This window comes from Cololabis saira, chromosome 13 (assembly GCF_033807715.1).
Source record: "Cololabis saira isolate AMF1-May2022 chromosome 13, fColSai1.1, whole genome shotgun sequence".
NCBI classification, from domain to species: Eukaryota; Metazoa; Chordata; class Actinopteri; order Beloniformes; family Belonidae; genus Cololabis; species Cololabis saira.
Genome location: NC_084599.1, coordinates 23,230,486 through 23,254,222, shown reverse-complemented (window position 1 = coordinate 23,254,222; position 23,737 = coordinate 23,230,486). Strand labels below are relative to the sequence as shown.

The following is a 23,737-nucleotide window of genomic DNA, read 5'->3' as shown; positions in this document are numbered from 1 at the left end:
CATCCACTGATAATTCAGCATTGGAAGGTGCATCTGCAGGAAACTGTGTCTATGACATTGGACAAACCAATTCTAAGAACAACAAAATTACAAAGACTCATATTAGGTTTAAATATAGATAGAAGCTGACAATGTTTGTCAGAACTTAATCACCTAAAAATATCTTGCCTTTCCATATTTTGTCTTTCATTCATCTGCCCATAGGACTCCTGTTTTATAGAAAGAGGAAAAAAAAGGACTAAACAGAAAGACATTTTAACAGTCAAAAGGACGTAAGACATGGAATGGAGATATGGGAGACCAGTAGTGTTTGTTTTCATTTATGGCCAGGAAGGATATAAAGGCTTTGTTTATGGCCAGCAGTAGAGCAATTCCAGCAGGCATGTCCTTGTATTCAGGGTCACTTAAATTGCATTTTAATCTACAAATCCTTCTACAAAGAAAGAACAATTTTTTTTCAGGGTTGAAATGCACAATGATTCCTGAATTAAGTGATCATGTGTGCAATCTTCTGCATTTCACCTTCACAGACTCTCTTGGCTAGAAAGGACTGTCTATATGTGTATCTGTGCAGTGAGTTACAGAGGCGGTTGGTTACGATCTCAACAGAGGAGCATGTCTTTTGCATTGTGTCACGTTTGCAGGCATCTGTGTGCATCTAAGTGTCCTGCCTAGGAACTCCTCTTTAGCTGCTCATCCTAAACAACAGATTAGCAGGGTTTATTTCTATGCATACCCAAAAAGGTTTCATGAAACTAACATGCAACATTCATTTATTGATAACAAATAATCAATATTTCAATGTAATCCGTAAGGAACATTTTGTAAATTGGTTGCCAGGCAACAGACAGAAAGCAAAGTTGTTTGCCTTTTTTTTTCTCAGTAAAATGTAAACTAAATGATTTATATCACCATGAAAACCAATCATTGTTTTGCTGATGGTTTGAAAATGATTATCAGATCTTTCTCTGCATACCAAGCCCTTGACTAACCTCTGACCACACTTCCTTTTTGTCTTCTTCCATCTCTCTTTCAAAGGTTGGGCCACTGAACATGACATGATAATATTCAGTAAACTGCATTCTGCCTAACGGCAATTTAGAACTCAAAAACTCCTCTATGTTTGTTTTTTCTTTCAATGAGCTAAAAGATTATTTCATCTGTGTGTCTGTGGCATTTCCATGAAGGTGTGAGCTGCGGGGTAGATTAGGTAAATTCAAGTGCGTTGCTCCTCCCCAACAGTCCTCACTGCCGTATTAGTCAGATACATGAGGAAGCGTACAGTACTTCTGTTGTATTCACTCAAAATCCACCATGTTATACACATTTAAGAGGTTTCGGATGTTCTCCGTTTGTGCCCTGGAAGGTAACCACTGTGAAACAGAGATTAAAGTTTTACTGCCTAGATTTAATTTCATTGCTTCAGCTTCATTCCTTTGGCATTTAGCAGTGTAAGACATTTGTTATTCATTTCTTCTCAGACTTTGCAGAACCGCTTACTTTGCCCTCTATGATGGATCCCGGTCCCTCCACCAGTGACATCCCCATGGGTGCTACTCCAGTGAGCAACTCGCCCCCAGAGGAGAGCATCTCCATCCTCACGTCAATGGGTTTCCCCCGCAACCACAGCATCCATGCACTCAAAGCCACGGTCAGCCTTCTGTCTATCTATGTTAGCTTTTTTTCCTTTTGCTGGCGCCAATGCTTCTGTTCCATATATCATTTGTTTTCACTTCTATTCTTTCATCTCTGTCCTTTATAAATGTAGAATGCTTTTTAGTCATCTGTCATGATTTCAGAACCTGTGTAGATTCTGCTGGAAAAAATCATGACTTTGCTGTAATGTTTTAGGAAAAGATAACAGATTTACTTTGAGTTAACACAAGAGGAAGTGGGCATCCAGCGTGGGCAGACATGCTCATTGTGTCTGACCTGATGAAGTCTTTTGTAGGAGGAGCATTTAGTCTGATAGATAGTTAATGGCAAGTCTAGAAAACCAGGCTCGAGCAATATAAATGTGAAAACACAGAACCACTTACACAGTGGGTAATGCGTCTCTGAGAGGTGCAGGGCAAAGACACAATTGTGATGTCTGCATGTTGCCCCCCCAGAAAATTGCCAAACTAACTTTTAAGACAGCTGAAAATTCAATAAAACAGTGTGACAAAGGAAGAGGACATGGAGTAAGGTGGTATTTGAAGAGGGTAAAGGGAGGGCAAGATGGTTAAACCCAAGCTCTGTAAGTCATAAGGGGCTTGGCTGCCCTACTTGTTCACTTTCCAAACTGCAGATTTAAGAGGTCCTGCATGTCAGAGTGATTAAAGACATCTTCTCTACAGGGTGTTTACAAATAGTCCCAGAGGTACACAAACAACTAATCCAGCCTTTCTGCTTTTGAAGCAACACGTCTTAGTGGCAGTTGAGCCATTTTAACATCACATCTCACACATTTCTGACAAATAAATGTATCACACAAATTATATATGCATTTCTGTCATTTTTCAAATGCAGAGACTGCAGCTACTGCACAGTTATTACTTCCCCTGTTTTGAAATGGCCCTCGACACTCACATTTCTTGTTTCATATTTCAGACTAGCCCCTCAGCAAAAAATAGCCCAGCAGACTTTTAGTAAGGTCTAAAAATAGGCACTAAGCTTCCTTGTTTATCATTAGTAATGCCACCCAACTCCCTGCCAGCCACCGTGTTGCTGAAGTGGAAAAAAACAAAGAACACATATTCCCCCTGAGGGATGGAGGTGTGAAACAGAGAGGTCTCACTGCTGCTTTATTGTCAGCCCATATTTAGTATGAGGAGCATCTTTTCAACCCCAGCGACCTGACAGAGAAAAAAATCAGATGGCATTATCCAATTCATCTCGCAGCATCCTCCTCCAGACTGCCATTCTCCAGGAATCACACCTTTTGTTTAGAATTAAACAAATTTTGTTCAAAGTTTAAATTAATTTTGTTCAAAGTTTATTTATTACAGATGGTTTGCTTGCCACTTTCCCAGTAAATGATTGCTCTTTTAACATGTGACTGTTTTTTATCAATTATTTTGCCAAAGAGCCCTACTTGTACGACTATTGTGATGTTTTTGCAGCTTTAGTGGCAGCAGCATTTTTAGTTCCAACTTCACTGAGTTGCTCTTTAAAGCTACACTCCTGATTGCAAAGACCCAAGTAAACCTGGAAAATCTGAACTGTTTTTAATTATCATGGTGCATAAAAACCATCAGTAACCTTATTATTTGGTATTCTTTTATAATTTTCCAGAATAATAACCTTGAACGAGCTCTAGACTGGATCTTCACCCACCCCGAGGAGGAGGAGAGTGATGCCCTTTCAGACATGGCTGACACAGAGCCCAACGACAACGCCTTCTCCAACGCCAACTCGCACAGCGACGCCACGCTCTCTCCAGATAGAGAGATATCGGGCCCCCGAGTCAAAGACGGACCGGGAAGTGAGTGGTTTTATTTATGTCTGAAGCTGCCACTGGCCATATCTATTATTAACATCCATCTGAAGGTCCAGGAAGTATGATCCTCAACAACTTGTTAGGTTTATAATGATACGATATATGACTACCCAACATCATGCGATAGTGCTAGATCTCCTGGTTTTAAAACTCTGCAGAAAAAAATAGAATGGACAGAAATAGTATTCATGGTAATTAAAGGGAGTTGCAGTGTTTGACTATTTTAAAAACTACTCAAACAAAACTTATAGTAACTCACAGAAGTCCATCAGAAAGGAAAAATGGGTTTTCAACAGGTGCTTTTATATTAAAAACTGTGGTAGCATGATTATCATTTTAATTAGCTTGCCGAGTTTAATCATTATAAAATGCCTATTTTGAATATATTTTTGTTTTTAGAGAAGTGAAAAGCTTAAATGTCTATTTTAATAAAGAACTGGACAGTAAGCAGCTGTAAAGAGCCTTTTGTTTATTTATACTCCTTCTATTTGTGGCTTTTCTCATGTTCAGGATATGAGCTGTTCGCCTTCATCAGCCACATGGGAACATCCACAATGTCTGGACATTATGTTTGTCACATCAAGAAGGAGGGAAGGTGAGTTGCAGGCACCGTCACTTGAATGATGTTGAGTTTTATTTGTGTATCAAAGCTGACAACATCCAAGCTTTTCCAATACCCTCAAAAATTATTATATTATCAGGTTTCATATCAGGAATCATAAGGAAACTGTGTTTTTTTTAGACCCAATTGAAAGAAAAATGGTGTTACATTTTCTGCACAGCCATTTTTAGAAGGAAATGAATTTGTACCCTGATCTAATGTTTGTTTTCATGCAGGTGGCTGATCTACAACGACCACAAGGTGTGTTTGTCAGAAAGGCCTCCAAAAGACTTGGGCTACATCTACTTTTACCATCGACTGTCTAGCAGTTAAAGTCCCTGCCCCCCACCCCCCTGCAACCTTTAAATACGCAGTCTTCCACCCAGAAGACTGACAACTGTAGGAACAGGTGCAGTGGAACCGATGGAAGAAACCTCAGACCAGCTGCTTGCCTTATCATGATGTCAGACAGCAGCAACCAGGAACACTGGTCAGAAAGGGAAAGCAATGTGCTTTTTGTGCATTTGTGTTGCGTCTATGCTTTGAATGTATGTTTTTGTGTTTATGTTAAAACCGAAAGAGGAAAGGAAAGCTCTTGTCAGTGTAGGTACAGCGGGATGCGTGCAATTTCTACTTCTGATCCGTAAACAAAATAATCACATACCAAATCTGGTTGTTCCTCCTCTCTGCCTTCAGCTACTGTGATTTCAAAGTACAGCATTTTATAAATGTGTACTGAAATGGCAGTTCTTTGCTGCCAGCCCAGAAATGCTCAGAAACCACTACAGCAGAAAAAAAATGACTGTGCTGCCACTGTACTGTGTCTTTCATTGTAATTTGAAGTAAAATGCAATGTTGTTGTTTTTTTTATGCAGTTGCAGAGAACAAAGAGTAAAATAGTTTTGGTTAGAACTTTTTAGCACATTGTGTTTTCAGTTCAAAATGGACAGCAACAGGATGGTTAGAAATAAGTGCTAAATGATATTGTAAATAAGCAGTGTTACAAGCTGAATGATAGCTCAAAACTGCCCCAGTTTGTTTGGAGAATGATGTGAAAGTTTTCCCACTTTTAATGAGGAAGTTTCAGCAACCTGATACACTGGCTGAGTCATTGGCTTAGACATATTATTTATTTCACCAAGAGCCCTTTTTGGCCAAAAAAAAGGTTCATATTCTACAATTGATGTAGATATAGGATTTATTGTGTGTCATCGCCACTACAAGCAAATTGATTTGATATCTCTATTTGAATTTCTAGAGCTCTTTTCCTGTTGACCCCTTGTTGCATTTAATTGATTGCCAATTTAAGTACATGTGGGCTTATTTGAATATGCCTGTTAAGTTCTCTATCCTGCAGCGACCTTTTTCTTTTTTTTTTATGCCAAAAATGCTAAATATTTGCATTCTGGGCAAATCCTAACTCTGCTGCACCTGCTGCGCTTTGGTTTCTTTATCACCTCGACAGATTCAGACTGTGACCCAGAAGGTAACTCAAATGTGTTCTTATGATATGTTGCCACTTTTTGGCTGGTTTATTTATGCGCCTGAACATTTTACCATATCTGGAGCAATATGCACTACAACCAAATCTACTCTTGAAGAAATGGTACAATAAAAGCTTCACAGTGATCTACATCTCCTCTCCAGTGTAGGCACTAATGGACGCGGTGCAATGCTGAATGTATAATTATATGGTGCTCATTGGAAACACAACCATATCTACAGCTTTGATACTCAGAAAACCACCATGATGCTGATGTAATGATCATAAGACCATGCTGGATTATCTACGATATACTGTATGTACCATCTACTCAGGATGTACACATTTTACATAATGGATGTAACATATACCGTATATAACAACAATGTGTTCTTGTTTGTCAAATTCTCATTTCAATATCAGACTTCATATATTCTATTTATTTTATTAACAGTCTCAATAGCGTTCTTTGCTGCATCTCATAAAAGAATGCATTATAGCAAAATATTGACATTACTGACCTTGACTCATGGTGAAATTGTCTCTTATTCAGTAGTTCACTTTGAGGGGCTTGAATCTTTAAAAAAGTCTTTTGCTGGGCATAAATTCTCCTTGTGTTTAAGAAAAAAGCTGAATCCTGTACACATTTCCACTTGAATTTGATATTGAATGATTAGCTGTCATAGTTTACAAGAAAATGCATAAAAATGCATTCCTTAGCATGGGGAAGAGTACGTTCAGATGTACATGAAGACGTGAGGGAACTGGTGGCTGGAACATGATTGTTAAGGACGATAACCTCGAGAAAAAGTAAAGAAAGCCCCTTTCTGACTGTTTTTACAGACACAGTCGAATTGGGATAAGTATACATACATCTCTTATTTCAAATTCTCATATCAGATCTCAACCAATAAACTGCTGCAGTGTTTGTTGTCTATGCAATGGGGAATACTAGTATTCTGTATGCAAGTCTTGTGTTTCTGCTTAACAATGGTTAGTCATATATATGTTGAGATATTCTGTAAAATTCGTTTGACTTCTCAGCACCTTTTTATTCTTATTTTCTTCTTATTGTCTTTTGTCTTATTTTTTTCCAGCTTTCCCTCCAGTTTGGTCTCTTCCATTCTTCTTCTTGTTCAAACTTTATGGTTCAATTTGTCACCAAAAACGGCATCTTGCAGTTAGCGTGCACCAGACATGGACATTTAGTCATTTGCATTGTACAATTGAAGCTTTTCAAGTTTTGTTTTAATTCCCCCCCTCCACCAAATAACTAAATGTCAAGTGTTCTTCACTCTTTACTTTGTTGCCTTTTTGCAAACAAATCTGTGCCATTCTGTAGTTTTCATCAGTTTTCTTGACGGGATAATATAAGTTGACTTTTGTAAGGTAGGCATTAATCCAAATATGGCTTCTGTGTACGTGAATAGAGACAGAGCAGCACAGTATATCCAGTGGCACTGTTTACTTTACAATGTTTGGATAATTTAATAAACTACACCTTTGTTGAGATTTGGCTTCTTTTACTGTTCAACAAGAAATTTGCTGTTTCAAGTGTGACCTTTTAATTAGAAAAATAAAGACCCATGGGCAGAGAATATATAACAGTTTATTTTAAAAGATTAGTTTCATAATGTACATTTCAAAGGTGCTAATGAGTTCCTTGTGATTATACAGGGAGAGTAATATGCATTATAGTAGTTGTTTCAATAAATGGCTGTATATGAAGTATATAATTTCTAATTTCATTCATCAAAATATTTTTTCATATTTCTCATTCATGACAAATTAACCTGAAAAAGATTTTTTTTTATACAAGCTGAATTAAAGGAGAAAAAGAAAGAATTGTACACATTAATAACCTTTATGAACCCCAACCTATGAAACAGCTGAATTCAAACAATACCAAAACAATACCATATACAATTACAACATTCACAAAGGAAAAGTGCTTCATGTTTTTTGGATTCCTATAGTGCACAAACTCTTCTCGGTTATATTGTCACGTATACCTAAAAATCCTTCCTTTTTGTGCTTTTCTTTTGTTTTTAAATCATTCTGCTATTTTAATTTCAAGGCAAACGTCTGAAATGTTTTACAGTAGTTGACAATTTGACAAATTTTGTATTTTGTCCATGATGAATTTACCTGATACTCTCGGCTGTCTGGCTTTCATCATGAAAAACGTGTGCAAAATTTCATCACATCACTTGGCAGTGATTAAACCACATTAAAACCATCACTTCATATACTCTTTAACAGGTTATAAAAATATGCTTACAAATAGATTCTGCAGTCATGTGAAAAAACAAGCACACTCTCATTTAGTTCTGTTGTTTCAAGTTAAACTAAGCCATAAAATGAGATGCAGAGATGAATTGTCTAAGTACAGACTATTATTCAATAGCTTTAATCAACAACAACAAAACGTTAGCCATTTACTGAACAATATCAGTGTCTCATGATGTAAAGGAATTTTGGTCAACTCTCATTTCGTTCTTGTGTTTAACACCTAAATGTGTCAGACTAGCAAACTGCTAAAGCGTCTGTTTTTATAGACGTGCTCACGCCTGCTGATGGTCGGTTAATGAAATGCACATGATCAGCAGCATCTGGTCCCACTTGCACTCTATGGAAGCAGTAAGAGAGTATTCAGTGTTTCCACGTAACAGCTTCATTTTGGCTTAGTTTTTATTGAATAATGACACTGCAATATAAGATGTTCTGAAGATTGGGACTGGAGAATTAAAATAAATAAAAAAAGTTCTAGTGCATAAAACCATAGAAGGTGTGCTTTCTTTCCACATGACTGCTTGCTAAACACAATGACTTTCAACACTAAAGAAAGCTTTAATGGAAACTGAAAAGCTTTATAGGTTGGGGTCACTGCAGTGGTTAAAAGTGTGTTTACAATTTGGAGAGACTCCATTTCCGAAATGTCTACGAATATGACTATGATTGGCTATTTTTTTTTTTTTAGAAAAGTACCATATTAAAGCTCATCTAAGTTTGTAAGAAGTGTGTTATTTCTTAAAATCCTCTGCGTGAGGCTCACACACAAAACCTGTTCTAAGCAAAGACGGGGGGAAAAACATCTTCTGTTGAGTAAATACTGATTATATATGTATATATCACTGTATTCAAAGGTTGTAGTGTATTGTAGAAATATTGCAAGAAAACCTCATTTACTTTTTATGTTAGTGGGAGTGGGGGAAAAGCACTTGCATGCAAACAAAATTGAAATATATAAAGTGAAAATCTAACATGCAATCAGCCTCAAACTGTTCCTCTGGATCATGCGCTAAGCTCGGGCAGTTCACCTGAGAAGGTTCAGTCGTAGGTTTTACAAAAATAAATAAACAAACCAAAATAAGAAGTTACCAGACTAACTAAATCCCAAATGTCCATAGCCTACTACATGTTTTCCACAGTTGTGTTTACACAGGGGACAGCTGACTGGACAGGGAACAGAGTCTCTGTTTATAATTGAAATTAGACAAATACAGGTCTGAACAGAGTTACATTTTCCCAACAAATGCTCGTGGAACTATTGCAAGTAGAGAGAGGTTGCGAGGTTAGCCTTGTATGTGCAAAATAGAACACTTGTGGATGTGCTCAGCTAACATGATGTGATGTCAGAAACATGAACACATACGTCACACCTGACTGATGTATGTGATGAACAGCAGAAACAAATGCTCATGAGGGACTGCACAGTTGCAAAACATGCAAAAGTCAGTCACCTGCAGCCATGATGGGGACTCTACCTCCCTGCACAAACAAATGAAATAGTCATGACTCATGATAATTAGCATGTGAATCAAGGTCACCGACAATAAATGTTCTGCTTGTCTCCATTCCAACAGGGTTGTCAATCAATCCTACAGGCGTCCTGGCATTTTAATCAAGCCAGTCAGGCCCTCAATCATCAATCTTTGAGATATAAAGCCTACTTAATTATTCAATTTCATTCAGAAGGATCGCCAATAACCCATGTGAAAATTATTTCAAATTAGTTAATAGGATTTCGACATCTTGTGACAAAATTCAGCTGACTTTATCTCATGAGAGAAGTTCTCATCTCATGAGAGGTCCTGGCGGCTGCACCTACAGGCCATTAGTGGTACTTCAGTTTAAAGGGTCCATTCTATCCTGGACATACAGTATACAGTCCTAAAATTAGATCTTTGGAGGACTTAATGAAAAGCTTTCCAAGCTGCAATGTAAAGTTCTCTGTTTTAGCATCTGTTTAAAAGCCCCATCTTGAGTAACCTTGTCTACTCAGATTGGTCAAAAACTGGCTTAGTGCTACATAGCTGCTTATTCCTTGTTAAAAAGCCAAATTAGCTACTATGCAGGTCTCGTATAAATGTGTGTCATGGAGTTATCATTAGCTCAGGAAAGAAAAGCCCTAAACATTAAAATACACATTTTAGGCTGTTGAAGAATAATGCCTTCAGTGGGAAAACTCCCTTTAATGTGGAATTTACAGGAAACTCCAAATATGGCATCAGAGAACGAAAATTCTTTCTATATTTGATCTAAAATCTACAACCTTACCTGGAAACAGGACATATTTCACCCAAAATCAAAAAAGAGAGGTATTTACAGAACTGAGGAATGTAACTACGGTAACCAGATACCACGAACAACTGGATATAACCTATAAATTACTACTTCGATTATTATCCAATCTCTCATTAAATTTCCTCCTGCATTGGCCTCGTTGCCTTTGCCAGTTCACTTTCAGGACCCTTTTGATGCAGGATTTTAACAGCATTCATATATGTTTTGTGTCTCGGTGCGTCCTATTTAGGCTCTCCGTGAAGACAAATATTTTTAACAATCTGGTTGTAGTTACCACTATGCCCCTCACACCTTCAAATCTTCTTTTTTTTTATCTTTAATTCGGTGGATGCCAAAAAAAAAAAAGGTGTTTGAAAAACGCTGTAGTTTGGAAGTTCTTCTCAAAGAGCAGAGTCTGCACATGCAATAAAGTACGCTGGGTAAACAAAGATGTAGGGTAGTGAATTTTGTGAACTCATTGCAATGGCAGGGATTTATAAAACGTGAAAGCTGCACTTTAGGTGGATGGCGTTTGTTCTCTCACAGGTTCCTGATAAAACACTTTTTCCTACACAGACCATGACATCCCATCTGTACAGTCCAGAGGATGAATGGGTCTCGCACTGGTCTCTGGTCTCCCCTGATAGCATTCTTTCAAAATACAGAATCAACACTTCCCTCTGGTCCACTGAGGCAGACAGGGACAAACTGACAGCAACATGAAACATGACCTTTTGCAGAGGAGCTGACAATGAAACCTACTCTCTCCCGCACACCCTGACTGTGGACATGCTTGATAAACACTAAAGTGAGCTGATTTGTACAGTCCACCTGATTGTCTGTCATTTTCTGTTGTTGCATGCCAGGGAACATGATGTCCATGTCACAGAGTGACTTTCAAACTACATATTGCAATGTAAAAGAATCTGCCAGCTAAATAGCACATTTGTGAAAAAGCATCTGAGGTGGGACAGAATATCTGTCTTGAGTAGGAGAATTACCACATTTTATACAAACATATTTTCTGTGGATGCATATCAACATAAATTGCAGTGTGCACGTGGAACAAACAAATAAAATGTGTGTCGCGATGTGCCTCACCTTGCATAAATGTTTAAATCATCCGTGATGGCTGAGGCAACCTGATCTAATTAAATGTATGAGTTTTGCTGCCTGTGGAGCCGCAGCAAAGATACAAATGACTGTGTTTGGGAATCCACCGAGCTTCTTTCTGGGGTTTCGGCTTGTTACTACACATCTTTTAACGCAGTTTTGTCATGCTGCAATGACATGACCGGTCAGTGAAAACAAAACGTTGTGTGCATCAGTTGTAATGAGAAAGTTTAAAGACACTAATGATGGCTTTACGGATCATGTTACCGAGCTATTGCGTCTCTTTGTCCAGCCAGTCCATATAAAGGGAACAAAGTCGAGATAGGAGCCAAGACCCCCCAGAAATAAAACTAATCTGAACTCAATGGCTCAGCAGTTTTTTAAGGTCAGAAGACGGTAGGTATATAGAGAAATTGAAACAGGTGGGAAAATGGCTTAGATCTTTTTGTTGCTGTAAAAAAAGCATAAGTAAATACTATTGGTTGCATGCATCTGAGTAAGGCTTCACAACCTGGCTTGCACATTCACTTGGATTGAGGAAGTCATCTATTTGCCTGAAGTGCAAAGGGAAAACACCTACAAGTATTTTAATTTTAAACCAGTATCCATTTAAAAATGCCTATTCATGCAGTATCATAATTCTCCATTGACGGAGGACGACAACAAGCCGGGAACAGAATCTGAAGCTGCATGTTATGTGGTGCAGCCTTTCAAATTTGCTCACTAAATCCATGCTTGAGGGGGGTTTGCATGAGAAACATCTCCAGTCAATAGTTTTTCTCTCAAACCTCATATTTCTGCAGCAAATGGCTTGTGAGGAGATCCTCTGTCTTAAAACTCGCTGCCTCTCCCGGCTCAGCTCTGTTCCACTGGATGAGTCAGTTTTTAATTGATGTGTTCTCTAAGGCATTGCTTGTACAGTCTTTGCCCGTCCTTGTGCTCTTTAGGGAAATCATGAATTGCAGTGCAAATTTCATCAAAAAACCAGTTGGAAGAACCGGCCCAAAAAAAAGAAGAAAAAAAACCAGCTCCAAGGTACTAGGACAAAAAAATCGGAGAGCTTTGAAAACGGCAGATAATTTTGATGTGTATAAAAACTGTATTGTCTTGAGCGTGCGTAGCTCTGACGTGTGCACTCTGCTCTCATGGCTCCTGGGTAGAAATGAACGTATCAGTGATGGGGGTGTTGAGATCGTCTTTGCCTCTTTCTTCAAATTTCTAAGTTGAAAGCCCGCATAAGAAGATCCAGGTCGCCAATGTTTGCAGCCTGGAAGAGTTCAGGCTGGTCCATCATGGATAATGCTATCCTCAGAGCTGCCCAGATGTTTCCAGACATCACCTGATGGGACTGCTGGCGACTCTGGCTTTTCCTCTGAAGACTTAAGGCGGTCAGGAAGTTCCTGGCTGCCTCTCTGGTGAAGAAATGACAAAAATCACAAATCATATTGGGTAAACGATGGATAGTCAAAGTTTGACTTGATTATATTTATTTAATCAGCTATAATTACACTGTATATATGATTCATTCCACTTTTGAGCTCAATCAAAAGCTCATGTGACTATTGGTTGAAAGTTCGCAGCTGGTGGTGAAGTGTCAGCCTGCTGCTGCTGTAGTCTGATGGATTGCTCCTACATCGCAACGCTTTTAGCACCATTTATTTGACAGAAATACACAGATGAATTCTGATTTGTCACTTTACTCCTTGTGTAAGCAGGAAAGAATACCATGCAGACAACCTCTGACTCATACATTAGCTTTTAACACATATTGAGTGCTTTCCCACACACGCACGTATATGTATGCATGCACACTTTTCTCATAATTTTGTACACGGGCTTGTTCTCATACTTTTATGTGAAATTCCGAGAACAGTTTTTTTCAGTAATTTGATTGAGCTCTTGTCCAACAGTGGTGTATGTGCTTGTTTGTACATATTTTTAAAAGGTATCTCTGAACCCCTAATTTTTGACTGTAATTCAGGGACTGTATATGGTTGTAACTTGATCAATACGTCCCCATTGTCTCAGATTGTCTTAAATTGTTTGAATTAACATGTAATAGTCCAGTTTAAATTGTATAGAATTTCAACCTCTTAACATTAAAGCTGTATCGTGTTTCAGGAGAGTTCATGAAGGAATAAACATTTGCATCAAAAGCAAGTGAGCTCAGTTGGAAGTCACAGCTTCTAAACCCTGAGAGATTTGTTTTTGTTCCTGTGTCATTTCTTCTTGAAAATCAGCCTGAAATGCTGACATTTCACTGCCTTACATCACAAAATGAAATTTTCATTTTGTTTGTATTTCCTTTTCAGCTGCCGTCGTACAGTTGGTGGCTGGTGGCTGCTTTCCTGTTATTTAGCTTGGATCTAGCTATTCCTCTCCTTCTGCTTGCATCAGATTCGAGGCTCTTTTAGCCCTGTGTACTTTAGAAATATTCCCCTTTTTTATACCAGTCTAAAGGTCTTTCTGCTATGGGTTACCTTGTTTCTATTTCCGAGTTGTCTCGGAGATGCTCCATAATTCTCTCTCTGCAAATTATAATGGTACATTTTAACTTCTAAAACCTTTAGGTTTAAAGACTGCTATGGGGTTGAATTTACATGTGGATATATTTCCAAAAACAACACAAAGGAGGTTTTCCTGTTAAAATATCAATTTCAATTTAATTTGAAGTACTCAATTCATTTTGGTTACTCTATGTAGCTTTGTCTAACTGTTGTATCTCCTATCCCTACTACTGGCAAAAACCAGCCAGAGTAACTTTGGTAACACATCAACAGCGATGAAACCAAGTCAGTGAGCTACAGTAGACGTTATGACAGAGGCGAATAATGGACTCAAGTAAGTAACGATGAAGGAGAACATGTGAAAACGACTAAGCAAAAGACCCAATGTTTCTTGCATTTTTTTTTAAACATAAACCCTGGTGTAACAGTTGGGATTAAAAGAAACCCCCATCTGAGCCTGTTCATAGGCCTCCAAAGCTTGAACTGACTCGCCGGTCCGTCGTCTTTTCTTATAACCTCCATCTTCATCAAATGCACTCACAGCTAAATGTTTTCAGCCCAAATGTTTAAAATGATTTGTGTTCACATGGGAGAGCTAAACATAATTTAGGTAGTCTAATATCAGAATATTAGACCCCCGCCCCACAAAGTAGTTTCTCTAGGCCGATCTGAGTAGCTCTCCTACAGGAGTGTAGTACAGGTTGTAAAGGTTCCTGAAAGGCCTATTTACAGGCCTGTTCCTGGCAATGGAGACACGTGTCAATGATCCAGCCCCGACAAATCGACCAGGGAGCCTTGCTAATGGAAACAGACCTACTGTTGTGTAAGACACTTCACTTCCACGCCTGTAGGGGGACATGCAGCACGTAGTGATGCAAAACTCCCTTGTGCAGCTTTAATTTTCTCTAACTCCAAGGATGAGACTGAAGGTTGTTCATGCAGAAGATTTATTATTATAACTGTAGTTGTGTATATTTATTTATTTGTGTGAATATGCATGTAGAGTTGTCTATGAATGAGTGTGTATGCTTGTATATAGGGATATGTATGTGTATATGTATGGGGATGTGTATGTGTGCACATAAACACAAATAAGGGGTGGGGAGGGTCGCAGTTTGCATGTTTTAGATTTGTCCCTCCTTCAACACACCGTGATACAAATGACTATCGTTATCAACCTTGTGCAGACCTGAAAGATGAGCTGATGACACCTTTAATCAGAATCAGGTGTGTGGAGGCAAGGCAACATCCAAAACATGTGGGACTGCAGCCCTTGAAGGCCAGGGTTCCCCACCCCCGACGCAAATACAAAATATAAGTGTGGGTGTGTATCTATGAAGGTAGGGGTATGTGTGCATGCATGTGTGTGTATGTATGTACTACGTACGTACTGTATGTACATAACACCAAATAAGATAATATCAAGAAATGACATATACCCTTCTTTCATTGTAAAATTCTACAATGTGATGTCATAGTTGAGGTGATGAAAATTACAGACCAGAAGAACTTGCACAATCAGTGGCGAACTCAATACTTTTTTGCTGCAGTGTACAGTATATGTATCTATCTATCTATATATATCTATATATATCTATATATATATATATATCTATATATATATATATATATATATATATATATATATATATATATATATATATATATATATATATATGTATATATGTATGTCAAAGATATAATGTGTGTGTCATTATATAAGAGAGGAAAGCATTTGTAAGAAAAAATAAATCAGTGGAAATCATGGAAAACAAATATGGAGTATTTGCAGATTTCTTGTTAAATGCTTTTCCACACTTGTAAGATTCAGTATCATCCTGAAAAATGAATTTATCATAACCAAAACATCTATTGATGAGTGGAATAACAAAAATGTCAAAAATTTCACTGTAAACCTCAAAAATCAAATCATCAATGACCGTGGAAAGTGGCTGTTTTTTCCCTTCAATCATCTTGATAGGTTTTGTTTCACCTTCACCAAACAAAAGTTCTGGTTTCACTTTCATTCACAGTCTGTCTTGAATGCACTTAAAAAGTTCTGATATGCTACGAAAGCAAATCATGCTAAAGTTGCTTCAGGTCTACATGCTATGTTGCACCTGGTCCACTTTTAAATCAAGTCTGTGTAAATCTATCCTTCCTCTGTTCTTATAACCCCTGGTCACTCACCTGTGTGCCCCCAGATTTATACAGCTGATGCCAAGGTTGTAGCGGGACCTGATAAACCCCGGGTGCAACTCCAGGGCTCGTGTGTAAGCTTCCACTGCTTCTTCACTTCGGTCCCCGTTTGCAAGCGTAGCTCCCAGGCGATTCCATAGCAAATAGTCCTGGAGGGGAACATTGCATTGAATAAGGAACACCAGATGGTGACAATGACGATTTGTTGTGTGATGTAAGTTGCTAAATGCTGTCAGACATTAAAATGCAAACTATTTGTACACATCTGGACATTTTTGTACCACTTGGTACATTTCTAGACATGCTCACAGTCTAATTTAAGCAGTCAGCTTCTTTCCTGTCATTCTTATAAAAGACTCATCAGCATTTTCTCTTCAAATGTTATTTACTCATTATCAAAACTTCAATGCTTCCCACCTTTGAAGTGAATCATCAGGGCTGCCATTCAGCATCCATCCATGTTTTTACAGTGACAACATGAAAAATCACTGTTAAGCAAGCCGAAATCTTTTTATTTTTCTAAATAAAGCCCAAACAACAAGGACATTTTTTCGAGCACCATGTAGCTTCAACAACAAGGTTAATTTAAGGAGAGCACAATTACATCACCCTGGATTGTCCTTGCCATGTCTCCCACCTGCAGGTACACAGGCACTTGCAGAGGTCAGTGGCCTGCTACGGTGCAGGGGTCTTTCATCTCTGGTTAAGCCCTGCTGCAGGGTATAATTATCTTCCTTTTGTGTTCAGAGCTGTTTTTCCAGCAGGGGAAAGCTTTTACCAAACCAAATGTGGGACACTAGATTTAACAGTGAGTAATATTCATGCGGGTATTGGATAGCACTAGGAGGACTCTGACTGATTTGCATGAGGTAGATGGAACATGTGGTTGCATCTGAGGGCATTTTCATTTTATTTTGCAGTCCAGAGCTGGATGTATGTGGAAGTGTTTTAAGTTTTCTGCAAAAACATCTGTGCAGCACTTTTGTTTGGTTGCGCATCATTTTTTTCCTTCATTCAAAAGTGCGCTCCTTCAGTTTGAATACAGTCTTTCTTTGTTTATTTATTAAAATGCTCGTCCACAAAACATTACTCTTCCACTCAAATGGTCCCTGCACGCAGATGTGATCATCTTTTGCTCAAATCTGCATGTCTGTATCCATGAGATATGCTGCACCTGAACTGATTTACGATGCTTCAATTATCGTGTATATCCCTGCACTTAATTGGCTTCTCTTTGCAAGTGAAACATCTGCTCTCAGGTCTCTGCTCTTTAATTTTAGTCATATAATTGTATGGTTACCCAGATTAATCGTTTTTCTTTGTATGTCTAGTTGATAGCAACTTTGAAAGACAAGTCTTTTATTAATAACTTAATTAACTAATTAATCTCAAGGCAACTGAATATGTGGGCTTCATGTTTCACTTCTTTGAAATGGCCATCTTAATTTTACACCATTTACATATCCCTTTCATCACAGTGTCATCTGAAAGCATTCATAGGTAATTAAACATTTGTGAAATGATCTGTTATTCAGGAAAAAAACCCTACAAATGCACAACATTCACGAACAACACAACAAACTGTCAGGGTTTGACACTTCCCTCCACCAGTCTTTTGAGTTTCTGTTTTGCCCCGCCTGTGTCCCATCTGCCCTGATTGTCTGCACCTGTGTCTCGTCGTGTCTCGTCGTGTCTCGTTATCCCCTGAGTATATCTGGTCTTGTCATTCCCTTGTTCCCTGTCGGACCGTACTGTTTTGTTCCTCATGTTTCCTGCCACGTTCTTCCTCCTCAAGTTTTTGATCCCTGTTTAGTTTGTTTTGATCCTGCTCTGCAGCGCTTTTAGTTTGGTTTTTGTTAATAAACCCTTTTTTGAGAACTCCTGCCTCCGGCCTTCCTCCTCCTCTCCCGCATCTGAGTCCTCACCAAAACTTCCTTGACACAAGCAAGAACAGAACCAGCAACTTGCTCCCAAGAGACTTTGCAGCTATATGGTATGTATGTGACCCACGCAGCTATTGGGGCAGTGCCTTTTAAGTGAAAACCTGAGACGAGGACTTTGGAAGGATTTTGTTTCTTTAATAGCTAAAGCAAAGGTTTCATGAGCGACGTAGACCTGAAAATGGGATGTAAAAGACTTAAGGAAAAATCTTTTTGAAACAACTGAAGCTGCAGAAGCAGGAAAACCCAAAAGGTCCAATAAAAAAAGAACAACAACAAAAACAAACGCATAAAGCAGAAGCTTTAACAGAAACAGGAGAACAAGGGAAAAAGTAAGGAAAACAAGTGATGTTCTTAGAAGGACAGGGGTTGGACAAAAAACTGTGTATACCTGAGTATTTATATTAGTTCTGTCAAGCGATTGAACATTTTTTGCGATTAATTAATTAAGATCTGTAATTAATTAATCTAACTATTCTTTTTTAATCGCACCTCAAAATTGCAGAGAAAAGTCCTCAATTTGAGGTGTTTACCTTTAAATTCATTACATTATTGTGTCAGATCAAAACAGTTATATACAACAACAAAAAAAGTGGCTTTATAAAGTAATTTATTCATTTTTTTAATCAGACTTGAGCAGATGCAGCCCTAGCCATTTACATCCACTTGGCAAGAACATTAGCCAGCCTCTCTGTCGCAGACGTGCGCATGCGCGGTGCTCTCCTCCAGTCTCGTTTCGGGAAGAGAGTTGCTGTGGCAACATCGTTGCTGCTAACGTTAGCTGCGGCTGCGCGTGTTTATGTGGGAGGTTAGACTTGAGCTGCTTCGGGGGTAAGCAAAGTCCTTTCCTTTTTTACCCTACCTTTTATCAAAGGTGCCGTCGGGCGAAATGTAACCCTAGATTCACACCGAAAGCGTCAAAAATTGCCTGTGGTGGACGCCTGCATCGCGCTGCTTGCTAAAGCCTGTCGATGCCTGTCGACGCCTGCAGTGGGCCGGGCTTTCAAGCTGCGCTGCAGAACTGAAGTGAACAAAGTGCATATAGTCTACACATATCTATATACAGTATAGCGTGCACATCTTCAGTTTCCTATTTCACCTATTTCCTAGGATCGCACTTTGGGAACACACGGGTTTTAATTATTTTGCGTTGGATCGATGTAGCAAATAAAATAGTTCAGACCATCCAGGTCCTCAACCATCAGTTACGTGTTTCACATTAGCAGTTCAGGTAAAAACGACAGTCAAATCAGCAAAAATGTCAGTTTGCTGGATGAAATATATTAATTCCTGATAAAATACGTTTTTTAGTGCACAGCTATGCTCATGTGTGCATGTGAATGAGTGTACGTTTGTGTGTACACCAAAGTACAATCTGCATTGAGGGTTCTCGCTTCGGGAATCCCGGTCTGTGATTGGACGCTGCCTCGGCGTCGCCGCTGCTCATTTGCTTAAAGTTGAGATTTTTCAACTTCAAATTGACGCTCTGGACGCCTCCAACGTGCTGCTCCCGACGCCTCCGTGGCCTCCGACGCCTCTCGCAGCGCGCTTTCATAGAAAATGAATGGCAGCCGGACGCCTATGAGGCCTGTGACGCTTTTGGTGTGAATCCAGGGTAAGTTCCCCGTTCACTGGACCGACAACCTTCACGTGCTCCTCCATTTCCACTTCTCTTCTCCACTACTCACCCTCCCCCACCAGCGTCTAATAACCACGGCCACACACAGTAACAGCCAATCAGTGCCCACTTCAAGGTGGGATTCACCATTGTTTTCCAGCCCACCACACAAACACAGATTTCAAAATAAAGACAACTCGCAAACAGAAAAAGTAAATTTAGAGATTAAAAAATAGATTAAGCTATTAAAAAACATAACGCGCTTAATATGCCTTTAATTAATAAATCGCAATTAACGTGCTAATTTGACACCCCTAGTTTATATCTAATCTTACCAGAGCCAATGTGTCCATGGGTGGGTAGTATTTAAATGGGCAGAGTTTAAAGGTGAAGCATCATGATGTCTGAATTTGGGGAGAAAAAAAAAATCAAGCTCTCTCAATCAATGACTTTAGACTTGAATAAAGATGGTAATCTACCCTCCAACTGGATCCTTTGCTGTATCCTGATTGGGAACATATGTCCATTTGCTAGTGAAGAGATCACTTGTCCAGATTTTGGATGCTTCACATATTGGTGTGACAGTTTGTGACAAATATCAAGAGGTCCCTCTTGATATTTGCTGAACCATCTCAATATTCGGTGTACAAGCTTCAGTTCCCTTTCGTCTGTACATGTGGTGTGCAGTACTTCATGACAAAATCCCTCTTTAGATGTTTGATCTTGCCTACTCATTATCATACTGTGAATTACATTGTTTTGAAGATTTGCAAAAGTAGCTCATGTGCAGGTTATCCTCTATTATAGTTTTTTTCATTTCCAAATTGTGATGAATAAGATTTTTATGGCAAAATTATCTCAAGATATTAATATTTATGTGCATGTCTCTGTAACTATTAACAACTTCCACCAGCTAAGAAACAAAGAAAGCAGGCACCATTGTGAGGTTATTCTTCTCCAAAGAAATGAGATTTTAAAAATAGTCGAGAACATATTGTGTTCATGTATTTGAATGAACCTCTGATCTGCCATAAGTAATGTTTCTTGATTGGAGAGTTTACATCATTGGCATATTGCTGTGCCAGCTGGAGTCAACCAGCTGTCAGACATGTTGACTCTCCAAGGAAAACAGCAGTGCCCATGTGTTCACCAAGCACAGCTTACAGTCAGCATGTCAGGCCAACACAGCTCTGGCTCTGAGTCTAAATCCTGTTGGTGGTAGGGAAAATCTACACTATCTTTTTTTCCTTCCTCTTCTTTTTAAAGTACACTTTTGTGCATTAACCTCTCCCTCTCTCTGAATTTGTTGCTAGATTTTTATTTCTATTTTTTTTTTTACATTTTTTTCAAAAAGGGGAAAATGAAGTAATCAAATTCTAACAAGTGCTATAAAAATTGGATAGGTAAGCTTTGATCACTTGGTAACGTTTTCAGTCTTTCTCACAACTCTGAGAGCATGCAAGCAAGCTATGAAGATATGTTTTGTTCTTTTTCCAAACATGGAATAGGATGTGCAACACTACGGTACTATTGTTTGTTTATTGACTGACTGACTGACTGATTGATTAATTGGTTGATTTTTCAAAAATTCTCCATTAATGCATTGTTGGGGACACATAATTGCCGGAACAGCCCATTGAGGATGAGAATCTGTTTTTTGCTTTGATACCTTTGAGTGCACCGTGCAAGGTCAGCAGCAGCTGTAAATGCAGGTGATCACACTACTGCTGAACATGTGTGCTAACTTTACCTTTACGATTAAATGAAAGAGCCAACTCTCAGCAGAGAAGCTGCTCATAGTCATTTTTACAGTCCACATTGAGGTTGAAATCATTGATTACTTGGCAACATGTTTTTATAATAGGTCACATTTGTGTCAATTTAAAAAAAAAACTAACACAATAGAATGACTATTGTAGTGCTACAGTATAATGAAAAACAAAATGCACCTCGCTAAAGGAAGATGCATTTAATTGGAGAGAGCAGGTGATTTGTATTAAATGTGAGGAAAAAAGCTGTTTCATTTTTGATGGTGTTCATGTTATTAATGCTCTAATTAGTGTTTGGAGAACCTGTTTCCCATCCACTGAGGCTTGGATCAGCCAAGGACATTATTACAGCTCCGCTTTATCTAATCTGCATGCTTCTGTGTGCCCTTGAGTGTGCCTATGTGTGTCGTATGGTTTTTGTACCTCAGGCCGAACTGACAGTGCTGTATTGAAAGCCTCCACAGCTTTGTTGAACTCTCCGCTGAGATTGTAGAGCACTCCCAGGCCTGTCTGCAGATCAGGGTCAACGCTGTCAGAGTTGTGCTGAACTGCTTCCAGGAAGAGCTCCTTGACCTCCGGCAGCAGCGAGCTGTGAACACACACGCAGACACACACACACACACACACATAAGGATTAGTGCTACTTAAGGCTGCTGAGTGAAAACTCTTAAGATTGCAGAGTTATGATGTGCACTATTGCATGTCAACCCTTAATCGTAGCATATGAAAAATGTGAGGCAACAATGGAGGAAAGGAGAAATAACAGGGAGATGAAGAAGTGACAGTGAGAGGAAAGACAAAAAGAAACGCAAAGCATTGGAGAGTTACATTTCATTTGTTAAATGCTATGTGAAATATAGTACTAGTTGTAATATCTATGAAACTATTGTTGCAGTCTGAAAGGTTAGAAAGTCATATCTACTTATCATATATTTAATATTTTTCAGACTTTGATTTTGGTAGAAAGTGTTTAAGGTAGTCAGTTAAATAAACCACCACACTCACATGCATGCAAATAAACAGCTAGAATGTAATTGTAGTTTGGGTTTCACTAAGTCAAAATGGAAAAGGGTAAGAAGTAATTTAAAAATACTTGGGAGAGAAGAGCGAGGCAGAAAAAGGAGAGGAGGATACAGTAAGGGTAAAGAGAGAGGGACTGACTGTGCAGCAGAAATGAAAAAGCAGATACTGCTCGGTCCAGAGGGGAGAGCACAGTAATTGAGTTGTACCTGTATCTCTCTCTGAACAGACTAGACGATTAATGAATTGATAAAGTACGGCTTTACATTGGGAGAAGAATTAGGGCTTTTAAATCTGATAGGCCCAACAACCTCATCCATCGGGCTTAACATCACACAGACAGCCTTTCTCCTGCAGCGGTGAGGGCTGTTTGACAAGACCGATTCTTGTAAATCCATGTCTGGCATCATGCCAGTGAAATTAAACCAATACCCGGTACATGTTGTGGGAAGTTTAGTCCCTCTAACAAAGGAATAATTATGTCTTTGGCATGTTTATACCCTTGTGGGATGGAACAACTAAATCACAACAAAATGTCAGAAAACATCAGAATTTTGCAAACCACTATGATATTTTACATAGCGCATCAACAAGATACAAATCAAACAAATCAGCAGGAAAATTTCCATTTACATATTTTAAGCTGATATACGTGCTGTTGAATAAATGCTCTTGAACTAAAGTGTTACAGAAATCATATAAAATGTAAATCTGCATTAACAATTTCCATTTGATTGATTTTTACTTGTTTGTGTCATTTTTCAATGTAGTCCAGATACAGAAAATTGAAATAAATTAATAAAATCGATCAGAAACGTTTTGTATAATTTATAGCTGTTGATGTTTAAACCATTTTCTCCTCAGTGTCAATTTGAACTTTTGAGAAAATTGGATGAAAAAGTAATTTAGTATGTTAAGACATTGTAACTAACAATTATCCCTTTTTTGTATTAGTTGCTTTAAATCACAGATTATTTCCATAGTCCATTTGATTCCTTTTTAGTCAAACGTCCTATGTTGGAAGACTGTCAGATGGAGTCAAACAGAGAGGCAAAAACACTGCAGACCTTTTATTTAAAAAGAAAAAAAAGAAACTGAGCCCCATAGAGACTTCCTCGTCTTTTAGAAGACACTGCCTTTGGTTAACCCGGTCTACAGTTCACATCATACTGTACCTTTCATACCTGCCCATGTTGGTGGCATAAGACATCCTGCGTTGAGAGTTTGGGGATCCCATCAGGTGGGTCTTGCCCTTCAGCAGGTGCTTGTACTTGGGATTGTGTCTGAGCCAGCGGAGCAGGGCCTCGCAGGCATCATGACGCATACCAGTGTTGGTGAGGCTCACTGCCAAAGCCATGAGGGCTACTAGATTATTTGGGTGGAGCTCCAAACACCTGGACGGACACAAGACCCAGGCATAGAAGAGGAGAGATGGTGTAA

At 38.8% G+C, this 23,737-nt stretch overlaps 2 protein-coding genes across 9 annotated transcripts in view; one reads left to right on the top strand and one right to left on the bottom strand.

Annotated features, from left to right (window-relative positions):
- usp13 (ubiquitin specific peptidase 13) overlaps positions 1 to 7,075 on the top strand; it is a 42,659-nt gene extending 35,584 nt beyond the window's left edge. For all 3 annotated transcript variants that reach the window (XM_061738351.1, XM_061738350.1, XM_061738349.1), the window contains exons 18-21: positions 1,482 to 1,651; positions 3,277 to 3,466; positions 3,992 to 4,076; positions 4,319 to 7,075. In XM_061738351.1, coding sequence (XP_061594335.1) covers positions 1,482 to 1,651; positions 3,277 to 3,466; positions 3,992 to 4,076; positions 4,319 to 4,415 — 542 coding nt within the window. In that variant the 3' untranslated portion in view covers positions 4,416 to 7,075. The remainder of the gene's footprint in view (positions 1 to 1,481; positions 1,652 to 3,276; positions 3,467 to 3,991; positions 4,077 to 4,318) is intronic.
- Positions 7,076 to 7,178: 103 nt separating this feature from the next.
- Positions 7,179 to 23,737, bottom strand: part of pex5la (peroxisomal biogenesis factor 5-like a) — a 113,530-nt gene continuing 96,971 nt past the window's right edge. For all 6 annotated transcript variants that reach the window (XM_061738352.1, XM_061738356.1, XM_061738353.1 and 3 more), the window contains 4 exons: positions 23,473 to 23,691; positions 21,701 to 21,866; positions 15,942 to 16,099; positions 7,179 to 12,656 (listed from right to left, as the gene is read on the bottom strand). In XM_061738352.1, coding sequence (XP_061594336.1) covers positions 12,455 to 12,656; positions 15,942 to 16,099; positions 21,701 to 21,866; positions 23,473 to 23,691 — 745 coding nt within the window. In that variant the 3' untranslated portion in view covers positions 7,179 to 12,454. The remainder of the gene's footprint in view (positions 12,657 to 15,941; positions 16,100 to 21,700; positions 21,867 to 23,472; positions 23,692 to 23,737) is intronic.